The 15454-nt window shown below is 49.7% G+C and overlaps 4 protein-coding genes across 4 annotated transcripts; 2 read left to right on the plus strand and 2 right to left on the minus strand.

Annotated features, from left to right (window-relative positions):
* The first annotated feature begins 1618 nt into the window (after positions 1-1618).
* On the plus strand, positions 1619-6383 carry F9C07_2130884 (leucine rich repeat domain protein). The gene is made up of 3 exons (XM_041290050.2): positions 1619-2251; positions 2398-2576; positions 2674-6383. The coding sequence occupies exons 2-3, from the start codon at positions 2535-2537 to the stop codon at positions 5035-5037; spliced, it is 2406 nt and encodes an 801-aa protein (XP_041143247.1). The 5' UTR covers positions 1619-2251; positions 2398-2534; the 3' UTR covers positions 5038-6383.
* On the plus strand, positions 6384-9856 carry F9C07_2130885 (Metallo-dependent phosphatase-like protein). Its single transcript, XM_041290051.2, has 5 exons — positions 6384-7073; positions 7234-7578; positions 7663-8064; positions 8232-8531; positions 8597-9856. Exons 2-5 carry the CDS (start codon positions 7402-7404, stop codon positions 8690-8692), a joined length of 975 nt encoding a protein of 324 aa, XP_041143248.1. The 5' UTR covers positions 6384-7073; positions 7234-7401; the 3' UTR covers positions 8693-9856.
* Positions 9857-11484, minus strand: F9C07_2277926 (small COPII coat GTPase sar1). The gene is made up of 6 exons (XM_041290058.2): positions 11297-11484; positions 10988-11091; positions 10815-10854; positions 10640-10705; positions 10214-10513; positions 9857-10134 (listed from the first exon to the last, which is right to left on the minus strand). Exons 1-6 carry the CDS (start codon positions 11313-11315, stop codon positions 10094-10096), a joined length of 570 nt encoding a protein of 189 aa, XP_041143249.1. The 5' UTR covers positions 11316-11484; the 3' UTR covers positions 9857-10093.
* On the minus strand, positions 11485-15071 carry F9C07_2277927 (uncharacterized protein). Its single transcript, XM_041284880.2, has one exon. The coding sequence runs from the start codon at positions 14205-14207 to the stop codon at positions 12042-12044; it is 2166 nt and encodes a 721-aa protein (XP_041143250.2). The 5' UTR covers positions 14208-15071; the 3' UTR covers positions 11485-12041.
* Between the last annotated feature and the right edge of the window lie 383 nt (positions 15072-15454).

The following is a 15454-nucleotide window of genomic DNA, read 5'->3' on the forward strand; positions in this document are numbered from 1 at the left end:
TTATCTCGGTCCGAAGTAGGCTGAGGTCATTTGATACTAAAAGATTGAGGAACTAACAAATTAGCGCCCTCCACTTGAGCCTCCGAAGAATGTCAACGTCAGTGCGAGATACCGACGCAGTACTCCGGCACTGATAGGAAACAAAACTGCGGGAGGTACCTCCAGGAGCTTTTTGTTCCGAGTTTCGTTTCTGGTAGGGTAGTAGTAACCGTAGGATCCCATGCATACAAGCGCCATGGATCTGCTGGGACGTTTCTAGACCTCATCAAAATGAAGCCACTACTGTATGGTCTTTTTGCACGATACCTATACTTAGGAACGACAAGAGTACTAGGAGTAGTTGGTACTACTAAGGTACCTAAGTACTAGTGATACCTCTATTGGCGCCATTCCTCTGCATGCGCCAACTTCGAACACCCCCTAGAGCCTCTCTACCCGGTAAAGCGTCATGCAGGTGACCAGGATGTGTCCGTGATTCGTCCAGTACCGACCAACTTGAAATGCCCGCCAGGACGCTATCGGCTGCACGTTGTGCCCCACCACCAATCACGATGTGTACTACTCGTACCAACGGGTGGGTCCTCTCAACCTTAGGTAACGAAAGCACGGGTCACCCTACATCCTTCCAACCATTTCCCACCCCTCCAACACAAAAAAAGTAAAGGTTAAAAAACGCAGAGTGCAAAAAAAAAAAAAAAAAAAAGAAAAAGAAAAGAAAAGGAAAGAAAAGAAAAAGTAAAACTTTTCACCGACTTGCAAATGGAAGGTTGAAGCCTTTTTTGAATTGGTTACAAACAAGAGGAATTAATTGTTAATGATCAGCTCATCTGCCGTCATGGGAAACTACATATACGAATCATACTGCGAATTACGAATTACCCGTTAGCTTGATTCATCGATAGCCTTTTGGTCGTCTTCGTGTTAACCTCTGATCAATAAATTGTTTTTAATCTATTCTCGCATCATGGTATTCAATGTACGTACTGGAAAGCGTTGGCCGATCGGGATACCCGCTCTCGAGGGACTCGGAAAGTTACTCCACCTTACAGAGCCGAAGAATGTCACTTTCTGGGTTGGATGTTATGTTGATTGATGACATGACACTCCTTTCAATCTGAAACTGATAGATATTTGCCGTTCCAATGGTTCGCCAAAGGGGCCAAGAGCCATTCCCAATTTTCGGATTGCGATAGGGAGACCAGAGAAGGTTCGCAACCCCGCCATCGGAGATACCCTCATTCCCTTGGTCAATCTTCCAGAAAAGAATCGTCTTGATGATTTGATAAGGACAGATGAGCGGTCGACAAGCTGAGTAACGACTAATTTATACGAACCATTGTGGCCACCAGTGAGATTAACAGATAAAGGGGTAAAGGTTAAAAACAATTAAAAGAAAAAGAAAGAAAAGAACTAACCATGGATGCATACGAGGTATACCGCATACAGCGTAGTATTCACTGTACCCGGCTGCGGCCGTACCGTACGGTACGTATGCAAGTACGGACCTTGAGCACGGGTACAGCGGCTCGCCAACCAAAGGGAGATCAGAACACCGATAAGAGGGTATCATTTTATATACGATAATTAATTATATTAGTATATCGCCAGCCGCTGTTCCCTCAGCATTTTCCCTCTTCCTTCGCTTCCATCTTCTTCCTCTCAGCCCCCCTCTTCTCTCACAAGTATATATTCATATATCAATGAAAACAGATTGGGTGGTTCTTCATCGACATTGATCCGGATACTTTCTTGGAGTGTATTAAAAAATTACCTTGCTTCTGTTAAATTTTTACATCTATTTTATTTTTATTATACATTTTTTTCTCCGTTGCCTGCTTGACATTTTTCTTGTTCCCCATTTTAACTCAAGCTAAATTACCCTGTCATTCGCTGCTGACGCCTCTCAGCCCCTCTCAGCTGATTGATCGAGTGCACATCCATATCCACTGTTGCCCCCCATCATCCACCACCACTAATTCCACTAGGCAGTGGTTCTCGCATTTAGCGCCCTCGGATCCTGTCTTTTCTATCCCATCCCATCCCGTTTTCTCCTTTTGGGTGGTCACTATTTTCAGCACGCCTCATCTTCTCTGTCCAGGCGACTACATCTCTCCCCAGCTGAGTACTGAGAATCAAATCGTGTCTCAGCTCTCTCCCTCTCAACTATTCATCAAGCATTGTCGTGGTTGGAGATCTTGTGAATTAGTTCCAGGTCTCTCCATCAATTATTTTAACCCCGGAGATTTTCCAGGTATGCTCACCTCTGCCTCAGCTTTTTTTTTTTTTTTTTTTTTCTTTCACCCCTCAGTCCGGTTGCGATCCCCAATAGCCCTGGGGTCACTACATAGTCGTGCTTCAGTAATCGTTGCTGACTGTTTACTTCCCCTGACGTAACAGGTCCTCTCGCGTCTCACTTTCTCTGGTTGTCAGCAAAATGTCGACTTCTGTTTTGAACACTGCGAGTAGTTGTTGAGCGCTCCTCTTCAAAATCCGCCTGACGTGATCGTGTCTCGTTGGGCGAGGCATTGTCCGTAATGGAGAAGCTGAACAATGAAGATGGACAGCTTTTCATAAAGGTTCGTATCCCTTGCGTGACACGAATTTTGTTCATTCTTTGTCATAGCTCGTCAATAGACTGGCTTCTTTATCCACTAACTCGGGACTGTTATGTAGAATCTCGCCAGTTTTGTACGAACCCATGAGAAGGCACTCGCCAACGCGCTTCAGTTGAAACGTCAGCCTAGCAAAAATGCGTCCACTCAGTCGAGCTCGTCTACGAGCTCGGCCTCATCGGCTTTGGCAGCAGCCTTGTCATTCGGTGCCTTGAAATTCACCTCTCAAACTATCAAACCCGCTAAACTTACCCTGACCCCTCACCACCTCTTCTATCTCCTCTCCCGATTCGAAGATCTCTCTATAGCCGTGGGCCCTATGAATGTTAGACTGGAGAATATTCATACCGACGTGTCGCAGTCCTATGTTTCGTTCCTGAATAAGCCTCAACGGTCCAGGGGCGACAGGGATTCTATCCACTCTGTATCAAGTGTCCGTAGTGTCATGTCTGGTATGAGTGCTCTCTGGTCGTCATTTGGGCTAGGCTCGAAGGACTCCGTCTCCAAGTCAGAGAAGGCCAAAGCAGCCCTAGAAGCAGATCTTAAATATCTATACTCTGCTTTTACTAAAATTCCGTGCTTGCGTCTAGCCCCTGACCGTCGTGCCCGCCTGATCCGCGGATACGAAGAGTTTCCTTTTGATACCGCTGTCCCTCTCCACTCCTTTAAAAACTTGGGTGGACTAGAGATAATTGATATAGACTTTCGCTCGTTTTTCGGCTGGGACCGACTATCCGAGCAACTACGCACCCTTACTGTGAAGAGAGCCAAGATCGAGGACCCCGCGGATCTGTTGACGGGAATAGTGTTGGACGACATTGACAAGCGTCGGCGCCGGTCGTCCAAGAATCAGCAATCGCCTGTCCTGGGGTGGAGTGGGAATACATACCCTCAGCCGGTCTACAAGTCCGACATCCCTGGCTCCCTCTCTGCTCCCGGGTCTCCGGTGGCTGATACGGCGTTCGGTACCAGCACCAGTCCCCAGGCGGTCCCCATGCTTAGAGTAGGATCCGAAGGTGCTAGAGGCCATGCACGAACGGGAAGTATTTCGCCCACGCGCCCGACAAGCTCCAAACACTCTTCCCACCGCCATAGCCGGCGCATACGACGTACCGGATCTGGTAGTTCAAACTCGAGTGATAACACCGGTCATCGTAATGGAAGTTCTTCGAACCTCGCTGCTGGCGGTCTTCCGCCGTCCAAATGGCAATTTTTGCGGCATCTGGGTCTCCCAGATAACTCTTTAACCTCCGTCACGGCCGCCGGACTTGCTCCGGTTGCCAATACGCTGTACTCTCTTGATCTGTCGGCGAATCTCTTCACCGAGGTCCCGGACAGCCTCGCAACGCTAGTTGCTTTGCGAGCCCTTAATCTCTCCAACTGCATGATAGAATCTCTCCACTCACTGTCTCGCAACCCTCTTCCTGCTATAACTGCTCTTAACCTTCGCGGCAACCGGCTTCGCTCGCTTGCGGGCATTGAAAGGCTACTATCCCTGGAAAGACTGGACCTCCGAGACAACGACCTGACCGACCCCACTGAGATTGCCAGGCTAACGAGTCTCCCTGAAATACGGGAGATTTGGGTGTCTGGGAATCCTTTCGTGAAAACGCATTCTGGCTACCGCATTGTAATTTTCAACCTCTTCCGTCGTACTCCGGGATACTCGGAAGACATCATTATCGATGGATCCGGCCCAGGGTACACAGAGAGGAAGCAGCTAGTTGATCGGGTTGCCGAGCCCGAAGGTACACCGATCATACGATCAGCTGCCGCGGACCACTCGGCCGTCGTCAGCAAGCCAGCCACCACCGCAGTACCGGGAGCCGCAGCTGCCGGGCCCGCTGAGGGAGAAGATGGTTATGCACGACGAACACCACAAAATGAATATGGCGTTGGGTCTACTCGTCGGAAGAAAGGTCATCGAAGGAGGATCGTCAACACGTCTGTGGAGAAGGCCTCAACTGATGGTAAAGAAACCCCAGGTGCGATGGTGCCTTCTGTCCTTCCTATTCAGCATATTCAATTACCCGTTGATCCATTTGTGACACCGTCTTCCGACCGTCAACGGAGATCTGATGGTGGACCTCAGGTCGGACCTGCGAAAGTTCGAAGCCCAGAAAGGGTCGACAGTGATCCAGACCTCCCCAGCCAGCCGCTGAACGAGTCTCTTGTCATACCGCGGGTAGTCCAGGAGCTGGACTGGAACGCGGATGGCCAGTTCTACCGGCGGCAACTGGAGGCTCTGAAACACGACGTCGGCAACACCTGGCTCCATGCGCTGGGGGACCGTGGCTGGGATCAGCCACCACGGGACATCAACATTCCTCGCACGGGGGTGAACCTCGGGGATTCAGCAATTATCCCAGCGGAGGCACTTACCCGGGCAAACAACCTGCCCATTCTCAGCGGAGGCCGACCCTGAGTTGCCTATCCGTATCTACTGGTTGGCGTACCGCCAAGCAGCACAAAAGTCGTTCAAGTTGGCTCGTTTACCTGGTTCCTTTAGCCCATCAATTTTTTCTTCACTATTACCATCACCCCCGTCACGTTTCCTACTTGTGGCAGTGGCAGTTGGCCACTAAGTGCATTTGGTGGCGTTCTATGGCCTTTCAAGATAGTGGGCCGGATGTCTGAACATTTCTGCTTTTTACGACTACGATATTTTTACCCTCTCCCAACTCTCCTATCTACCGTACACCTTGCATTCGACCGTTTCAGGCTGGTCCATGTTATGGGAGGCAATTATTTCCCGAGATTCACCGTCTCTAGACCGCATGTATTATTGTATTTGGTGAAGGGTTTATGGTGTTCACTGGCGTTTCCAAAGCTGTTTGTTTTCTATTTTTTTTTTTTTTTATCGTGCCTTTTCATGATGTCCTGGCCCTTTTTTTTCGTCTCTTTTTTTTTAACTCTTCTTCTATTCTTCATCCTCTCTAATGATTGACTGAGAGGGCTTGACCGACGCATGTTGAGATGCCATTGTGTTAAATTGCTTGATGTATACCTCTTGCCTGTTGTTTCCTTTTCTCCTATCATTCCAGATTACCCCGCCTGCTCGAGTTTCGGAGTTACGCAGAGCAGTGATGAAGTTCGGATCTAATGCATGAGACATGAAAAGAGCAAATGTGCGACGAGTCATTGTGCGCGCGAGAGAAGAGAGGGAGGCAATCTCTCCGTGAGTTCATACTAGCAGCAGCAGTAGTAGTTTAAATGCAATAGCGCGTTGAGCGTTGACGAAGATGCACTGCGTCATAGATATCGCGTAGGAGTAAGAAGTGTCGTTGGGATAAGAATGCTAGGAGACTAAGGCGTGGAAGTGGTGTATGCACAACATCTGCTGACAGGAGAAAATTCGATTCGATGGGCTGTCGTGGATCCTATGTCACTTTTCTCCTACTGGCGAGGGAGGGTCTGCGCCATTGATGAGCGAATGCGAGCGCGATCGGAGCAGGGTGGCGATAGAGGAAGATCAGAGGGGATCAGATGGGAATTGATCGCATGTAATCCATGTCGATGTCGGGTGGAAGAGATCTATTCAGGATACTGTTAGTGGGATGAAGGAAAGAAAGTCCAGTTAGTAGTCATATTCATGATTGTTGGAATGAGACCGTTGAAAGAATTCAAGATGAAGACCAAGTTGAATGAATGAATTGGAATGGATGAAGGAAATCCAACCACGATGGACCAATGAGAGGGCGAGGATGGGCGGGCGGGCGAGCGATTGAAGGAAACCTTTTCTTCTGCTTCTCTCGTCCTTTTCTCTCTCTCACTGGTCAACCTGCCCTCTCTGGTGAGCCTGCCCTTTGATCTCCTTCCCCGTCTCGACCCTTTGCCCACTCCTCCTCCTCCCTCCTCTTCTCGCTGCCTCGCTCTTCTCCCTGAAGAATTCAGCTTAAGGATAAGAAGCACAAGAAAAAGGAAAAATCCTCATTCTCATTCTGCTGCCCAAACAGATCCCAATCTAGGCCGAATTATCAAAAATTTTCAGCCGTCCGAGCGGAACAGGAAAAAGATCCCTTGATTGCCGACGCTCTCGCTCTCGTTCTCTCACTCACTCTCAACAATCCCTTCCACAACAACCCCTTCACGCCACCACAAGATCGCTTTCGCTTTCCTGGCAAGCGTTTCCATCTCAACCCTCCGATTTACACGGCTTTTCGGCCATTCCATCGCATCCTCTCTCCCCCCAAAAGGGAAAAATAATCGTCCCGTCGAGTTTTCCGCCAAAGGCTCCTGGTCAACAACTTATTTTTTCCTTTTTGCTCATCCACCGTCTTTGAGGCTTCGTCTCATCGCCCGGAATTTGCATCACCTCGTCCTCACCGCGCGTCATCTAGATCTGAAGGGGAGTGTTTGATTTTCACACCTTGTCTGGCTCCTCGCCAGATTCCCCGATTGTACGAGGCCGTTTGGCCTGTTTTCGTTTCCCTATCTTGTTGTTCCCTTTAGATCCGTTTGGTAAGCGCTCCACCCCTCTTTCATCGCTGCCTCAACCACGACGAGCCAGAAATCTTCCGAGCGCATTGTTCACGCGTTTTTCGCCGGGCCCTGACCAGACCCATCGAAATTTTCTATCCGTCATGACCGGAGAGGGATGCTAATAGTTTAGTTATCACAGTATAGACGCCGCGTCATCGTAACAAGCGCCTCGCGAACTACTTTATCCTTCCTTTTCTTTCCTTTTCTTCTCCTTTCTTTCTTTCCATCGTTGCTTACGCCTTGTGTGCATTATCTACTCTTTGTTTTTTCTGTCGCTCCCGCCGTCTCTCGTTAGAGCCCCGTCGCCATGGCTGATCAGGAAGTGGATTTGGACTCGATCATTGATAGATTGTTGGAGGTGAGGGGTAGCCGTCCTGGCAAGCAGGTTCAGCTGTTGGAATCGGAAATTCGCTATCTCTGCACCAAGGCTCGGGAAATTTTCATCTCGCAGCCCATCCTGCTAGAGTTGGAAGCGCCAATCAAGGTAACGCCGTGGCCCTGTCTCCTGAGCCGGAATCTCGGGTAACAATGGCATTGTTCCTGAGGGCTAACACGCTGGCGCGATCAGATTTGCGGTGATATCCACGGCCAATACTACGACCTTCTGCGTCTTTTCGAATACGGTGGATTCCCGCCCGAGGCCAACTACCTGTTCCTCGGAGACTACGTGGACCGTGGCAAGCAGTCCCTCGAGACCATTTGTCTACTCCTGGCATACAAGATCAAGTACCCTGAAAACTTCTTCGTTCTTCGTGGAAACCACGAATGCGCGTCCATTAACCGTATCTACGGCTTCTACGATGAATGTAAGCGGAGGTATAACATCAAGCTCTGGAAGACTTTCACCGATTGCTTCAACTGCCTCCCCATTGCGGCCATCATTGACGAGAAGATCTTCACCATGCACGGTGGTCTGAGTCCCGATCTGAACTCTATGGAGCAGATTCGTCGTGTGATGCGTCCCACTGATGTAAGTGCCCCCCGGTTACCCCACCCCCGCCCGTCCTGGTTCTCTGTTGGAGATCTTTCTGTGCCCTCTTGCAGTTCAACCAGGTATCACGATGGGTTGTCCCGATTTATCCGAATCCTTCTCGCCTGGCTCCTGAAGCTCAAGGCTTGGCCTGCTAACGAGAACAGATTCCTGACTGCGGTCTCCTGTGCGACCTTCTGTGGTCCGATCCGGACAAGGACATTACGGGCTGGAGTGAAAACGACCGAGGTGTCTCATTCACGTTTGGTCCCGATGTCGTCTCCCGTTTCCTCCAGAAGCACGATATGGATTTGATTTGCCGTGCACACCAAGTAGTCGAGGACGGCTATGAGTTCTTCTCCAAGCGTCAACTCGTCACGCTTTTCAGTGCCCCCAACTATTGTGGAGAGTTTGACAACGCTGGTGCCATGATGAGTGTCGACGAGAGTCTACTCTGTTCCTTCCAGGTATGTTGCAACTCGCGTTGCCCCGCTCACTGTGACGGTGCAGGCAGCTAACCCGTCAATCGCAGATCTTGAAACCAGCAGAAAAGAAACAAAAGTACGTTTACGGGGGCATGAGCTCAAACAGGCCCGTCACTCCTCCGCGAAAGCAAAAGAAGAAGTAAGACATACGAGCTTTTCCATGTGCAGCAGGTTCGGACGGAGATAAACACAACATACCCACCCACTCATCACCACACGAGACCGGATCCAGATCCCCGCATCATCGATGGCCAGTGCATTAGACGGTCGGAAGCAGCAGATACAACAGGTCACCCGAAAGAGCCTTACGATATGCAGAGCGTCATTTCCTCCCCCGCATACCACCTCCAGCGACTCCGAGTGATTTCTTTTCCTTTGCGCTGAATATGTTATTTTCCCTATCTCTTTATATGGAAGGTACTTGTGCTCCCGTCGGGGTCGGTGTTTTACTCTTTTCTTCTTTTTCTTTACTTTCCATTTCCTTGTTTATCTTCACTTCCTCCTTTTCTTTTCTTTTAACTCTTGTCTTGTCCGAATTATTTACAGAGGGAGGGGAAGCGACGGGCTGCATCTGGTGTTCTCCGTTTGCGCTTTTTTGAAAATCTTCCTGTGAGTGTAATGCCAACCAAATAAGCAACGACACGTCCATGTCTTTGGACTTCAAGACCCATCCCATCCTTCAATAGCCGTCCTTGCCTACTCTGCCCTTCTACCCTCCATAACCCTTCGCCCAATGGACCCGTAATGGATCTCTCGAGGTTCTTGTGAAGCGGCCCCGTGCGTGAACTCGAATGGATTGGATGACTTGGCGATAATGAACACCGCATGCCATCATATCAGCATATCATGTCTTCCATATCATGTTTATGATGAGCTCATGTTATCGATTGATTAATGTTTTCATCTAGCGGCAACAGAATATCGAAACTGGTGCGATAACAGTCTTTGTTACCCGTCTCCCTTCCTCTTCCTGGCTCGTCTGTGCAGAGGTGGTGGAGGATCTTCAGATCAGTCCGTTCCATTCAATGTATTACTGTATTTTAGAGGCATAATTATCGCACTTGTTGATCTCTTTCATTTTTTCTCACTTTGCTAAAGATTTCGTATTCGAAATGCTTTGTTCAGTACTACATGTATGCCTCTTACTGGTGGTATACTTTAGTACTCGAAAAGTAAGGGTTGTTTATCTTAGCTATCTACTCAAGTCTTTGAACTGCTACCTGGTCTTCAAGGCTTGAGAATCTGATAAGTTGTGGTATCAAAAGCTCATTGTATAACGATACGTTCGTACGATGATAGGAAGCAAAACGATTGGAAAGACCAAAGGAAAAGAAAATTAGACCTAGTAAATAGCTAATTCGAACAAGCTAAAATCGATTGACGATTGACCATAATCAATTACATGCCACCGAAGCCAGGAGAGACGATGTGCGAGATATCAAATATAGAAAGAAGTACTCCGTCCAGTCCATCTACTCGTGAACTCCCTCCCCCCTTTGTAATGTTTCCGCTCAAGCTTACCTGCGAGTTTTTGTTTTTCAAGCTTAAACGTATTGGGACAGCCACCTGATACCCTCGCCGTAACCTGTGATTGATTAGTTGTGTCTCCATGGGATGTGGCGGATAGATTGGGAACGGGGCTGAGAGGGCTTGGCAGGACTCACCCTGTCTCATCACAACACTGCACATGAAGACCTCGATCGGTCGGATGCCCTCAAGTGGCACCTTGCCCTTTCCTGTGGTCTGGTAGAGTCCCAGCTGGTGTCTCAGTTCGTCCTCGCTGACGGCGTCGGGGTGGTCGATCTTGTTGCCGAGAATGAGGAAGGGGACCTTGGCGAGCTCCTCCATGGCGAGGAGAGCGTCGAGCTCGGCCTTGGACTCGGGGAAACGCTCGTGGTCCTTGGCGTCAACGAGGAAAACGATACCGCTCACTTCGGGGAAATAGTCCTTCCAGAGACGTCGGGCTGCAGTCGGAGTACGTTGTCAGAAGTTGTTCTCGATGGAAGGTGTATATGACGAGGTGATTCGGCATAGAGCGTAGATATGAAGAGGGATAGACAGGTAAGGTAAACTGTGTCTTATCCACTTACCCTGCTGGTGACCACCCAAGTCAAAGGTAGTGAAGCGGTTGTTTCCGATAGCGAGCTCCTCCGACGCTGTTGTTGGTGCCCAGTTAGCCTTTGTGCCAATTCGCCACCCGATCCTATCCCCCCAGTAAATTGACCAGTGCCACGTCCACATCGTTTTCAAATCAAGGATACATACTCGGATGAGCGGTGGGCTGAAGAACGGCAACCCGGTCGTTCTAGAATTTCCCTCGCGTTAGCATATGATTTCCCATCTTTCGTTTCGTGGGCCGCAATTGAACGGCCCTGTCACACTGCGCCTAGGTGTACGAGGGCGACAGCGGGAAAGGACGTGCATGGGCAGGTACACACCTTCAACATGTGCAGAAGGGTCGTCTTTCCGGCATTGTCGAGGCCGAGGAAGAGGAGCTTGGCGTGCTTGTTGAGCAGGCCGAGGGAGGCCAGGACATCGTAGACTGTGCGGAGGGACCATCAGCGACTGTATTTCCTTCATAGACGGTGCCTTAAGGAAGAAGACGGCCAGGTAATGGACGGGACCAGAAAGAGATCCTTTCCGAAGGGGGCAGGTATAATGGAGTTTTGTATTTGGGTATGCAGATCGACTTTGTTCAAAAACAAGCGGCCGACCGGGCAGACAGAGAACGGGGGAGCAGCACGTACACCAGTTAATGATCCACATGGTGAGATCGATCCAGTCCGAACGGGTTGGTACTGAAGATCGGTGATATGGAGTGCGAGGTTTGCGAAGGCTGGAGCGCTGGCGGTGAGGTTTGAAGAAGATAAGACACGGTTGCGGTGGTTGACGTTGGCTTTCGCTTGCCTGACGCTTAGCGCTCGGCTAAGCCAACCAGAGCGCCGGGAGATCAGCCGGGACCACGTATGTATCTCCAGTTAGTAGTACCTGAACCCTGGCCTTTCTTTCTCGTCTCTTCCATTCCTACACAAGTCAACTACAGGGATGCAAGTAAGTCTCTTGTTTTGTATGTATATTTTTTCATTTGTTTGAATTTCGGATATTCTGTGGGATCAGCACACTGATCAGTCGGTTGGAACCTGTATCTACAACGTCGCGCGCAACAACCAAAAGGGGGTATACACTTCATGAACCGCCTCCATGCAACAAAAATAAAACAAAAACAGACCAAACCAGAGTCCCGACCAAAAACAGAGGCCGCCCAACAGAAGGGATGTCATAAAAATAGTAATAAAGGGAGTGCGGGTAACAAATATGTATCACAAGAAACGAAGAAGCAAAAGCGATCGCCCTGTAAATGCAAACAAATGTCCTCCGAAGCAGAAAGTCATCAGCCAGGTAGGAAACAACAGTCAACGAGTGGGTGATCGTTAAAAATAATCAATATTTACAAGAAAGGCATGTATCCCTTCTGATGAAGAAAGGAAGGGTCTAAACAGATAGGACGAGCTGTGCGTCTTCTCCGACGCCATAGGCTCGGCACCTCTCAGCAACTGCGAGGCCCAGGTCCTTCATCCGTTCAGCACCCTTTCCGGGAATGGGTCGCCGTTCCATCTGCTCCTTGGCAGCTTTGCGGCAGTGTTGACGCCAGTACTTTTCTTTGCGCTTCTGGCGCTTTTTCTCGAGACCCTCGACAATATCGATGGGGCCTCGAGTATGCACTTCACGAGTGCGGGATAATTCACGCTCAGGTGACTCTCGGAGGGGAACAATACCCGTCCAGCGATAAGAGCCATCCTGTTTAGCGAAGAAGGGGTTAGGTGTCCGAGGCAGCGACTTGGTACGAGCAACGTGCGGGCGTTGGACCAACTCGCTGATGTTCATGCCAGGGGCCTGAAGGTGGGTGGCCTCATCGCTGGCAGTCCGTTCGACTCTAACCGGGGACTTCAACTTCATCGGTGGTGGTGGGGAGCGTAGACGTCTGGGGGAGGAGCGGCCATGGCGACGAGGAGGTGGTGGAGAGACCATCCGCTTGGGAGACAAGCGAGGAGACTGCTTGCGCATCTGGTCAGCCCCAGATCTTCCTCGAGCCGGTTCGTCGACCATGGACTCCGCCAGATCGTCGTCCTCATCATCGTCCTCCTCATCAAGATCCGATGTCGGGAAACTAGGGTCGATGTCTTGGGGGATGATGATCTGTTTGGAGAGTCGACGCTGCTCGATGCAAGACTTGTAGGCAGCTTCTAGAGGTCGATCTTCGTCAAACGTGCCACAGACGAAGTCTGTACTGTCAGGCAAGTTGGGAGTCCTAGGACGCATCTTCATAGGTTTAGCACGGTTGATGCCTTTGCCCGAGAGCGCAGGTGGCCATCTCCGGCTCAGATCATCATGACCAGAGTCAAAGGACGTGTTCGAGTCCCTGCGAGGGAGGACAGTAGGAGGAACCTCGAGTGTCAGAGGACTGGTAGCGGCAGTGGTCGAGGCAGGTGCCCAGAATTCATACTCGGAGCCATCATCGCTCTCATCTGAATCAGCAAAGCCTGCCTCATTATCTGACTCGTTACCATCATCTGATGAGAGAGTTGACTCGTCGTCATCGTCATCCTCGTCATCATCCTCCTCATCATCGTCCTCTTCTTCGTCCTCAAGAGCCTCCTCCTCTGCTTCTTCGCCAAGTTTCCTAATCGCGATTTCTTTCTTCATACAATCACTCATGGTGATCTTGTCCGTGTAGTCACCAGACTTAGTGACCCATTCATCATCTTCCTCCTCGGAGCTAGCAAACTCATGGAAGCGAGTCGCCTCGGATTCTTCAAACTTGCCCAGTCCGCTCGTAGGTACACCCCTCTTCTCGGTGGCTGGCTTCTCCTGATTCTGGGCGACTGGAACCATAGCTTTCTCAGGGGACGCCTTACGAGCGATGGGGGCAGGTGATCCACGAGGACGTGATCGTACACTGATACCACGGCACGGAGACCGTTCTCGTTTCGTCTCCGGGTCACGGGCTGGGCAGACGAAAGTGAGGACTGTCCTCCGCTTCGCAGGCTCTGTGGAGGTAGGATTGGTATCATTCTTCTGCGCGGTCGGTCGTTGCGGTGTAGGTGGTTGGGCCTTCGACTCCTCCGTTTTACGACCGCATGCAAAGCTGATGCATCTCTTGCGTCCCAGGTTGGCCTCAACAGTCGACTCGCTAGTCTGGACAGTCAACTTCTTGCTGCTGCCCATTGACGGAGCTTTGCTGGATAGCTGAGCTGGCAGAGGTGGACTGGGGGTGCTGGACAGAGATGGACTGCTCAGGCCTTCGTCGCTAGTCAATTCAGCAGTCGACACACCGCTAACGTTGCTATGAGGGTACGAGCGGTAGAAGGACCTGTCACGGGGCGAGGGAAGCTCTTCGGACGGGCTGTGCCGGAGGGCACGGGTGAGGAGGGATTCTTTCTTATCACTCATGGCGGTGGTGGACTTGACGTAAACCACACCGTCGTCAACGTTCATTGGGGCGGTATTCAGAAACCGGTGATCGGGAGGTTCATCGATGTCCTCAGTCATTGTGCTTTCTTGCGGGGCAGACTTGTTGGACTGATGAGGTGAGAGTAGCATCTTCAAGATGTGTTGTATCGACGAGAAAGGTCGGTCACCACCACGGAAGTTGGCCATCACTTTACGATTAAATTAATACTGACGACAAAAGAGTATGTGAGAGAAACAAGGTAAGTGAGGATAGAGAGACAGTTCGGTAGGTAGTAGTATGGTGAACGGTGGAAAGGATCGTGGCGACGGCGAGGATTGGAGGATTCAATTGCTTGGAAAGAATATAATCCGATAATTTCATCAATCAAATATAATGAATAAGAAGATACTCTCTCAGTATCGATCAATCGTGTAACCGATCGAGCCAGAGGGCAGAAGAGAATGGGGTCCCAAAAAGGACGAAGACGGTCATGATATACAAGGCATGGTGTTGAGGTATGGCGCAGCAGGGAAAGGAGACAATGGCGTCTGGTATGCGGCCAAGATCTGCGATCTACGCCTTCTTCAATAGATGGCAGCTCAAAGAGCGCCAGAAGAAGACGCGTTCAAGAAAAACTCCAGAAAAAAACAATGTGTTGGCAAGGCTTTGAGTTCGAGATGGAGGAAGAAGGAATGTTAAGAGGAAGTCGGAGAATAAAAAAAGTGATATTTGGAAGGGAGGGGAGGGCAAAAACTGTATTTTAATAAAAAAAAAAATAGAAATTAAAATAAGAAAAATTAAATAATCAGAAAGGAAAATAGAGGAAAAATTAATGATTCAATGGTTAGCAGCCGGTACAGTAAGTACGGCGTAATTTAGAGGGGTGGGAGGGTTTAATGGGAAAAAATCATAATTAAAATCAAAATAAAAAAAATCCTATGACGGGGCGCGGGAGAGCGGCACTGGGTTTGGCTTTTTGGGGGGGTGGGAAGCCTTGATCGGTCAGGGTAATCACTGGTCAGGAGTGGTCGCCACACTGTCAACGACACTTGAACAACTACAATTAGTCAAGGCAAAAAAAAAATTAAAAAGGGAAAAGAGATCTTCTCTTGGCCTTCTTTCCTTCTGCAGACGCTTGGTCCAACCAACCCCGCCAAGACGGACCCACCCTGTCGCTTTACTCGCCAAACTGATGCATGCTTCTGTTCCTGCGGCTACGTGACGCTGGCTGAAAATTACAGTATTCTTGTCATTTGTGTAAGCTGACGGTGTACTGCTTCGAACCACCTCGTTGAGGATAATTTGGCAAGAAATCCTTTCTCAAGATAGGCTTTCTCAAAGGGAATCTCCATATCCACTGGAAGCGAGATCATCTCGTCTAATTGTCTGAAACTGTGTAGGTTAGCCCTAAGATTCAAAGGACTGAAAGAAGATTGATTGTTACGAGCCGGTT

The sequence above is a fragment of the Aspergillus flavus genome, chromosome 2 (assembly GCF_009017415.1).
Source record: "Aspergillus flavus chromosome 2, complete sequence".
Lineage (NCBI taxonomy): Eukaryota > Fungi > Ascomycota > Eurotiomycetes > Eurotiales > Aspergillaceae > Aspergillus > Aspergillus flavus.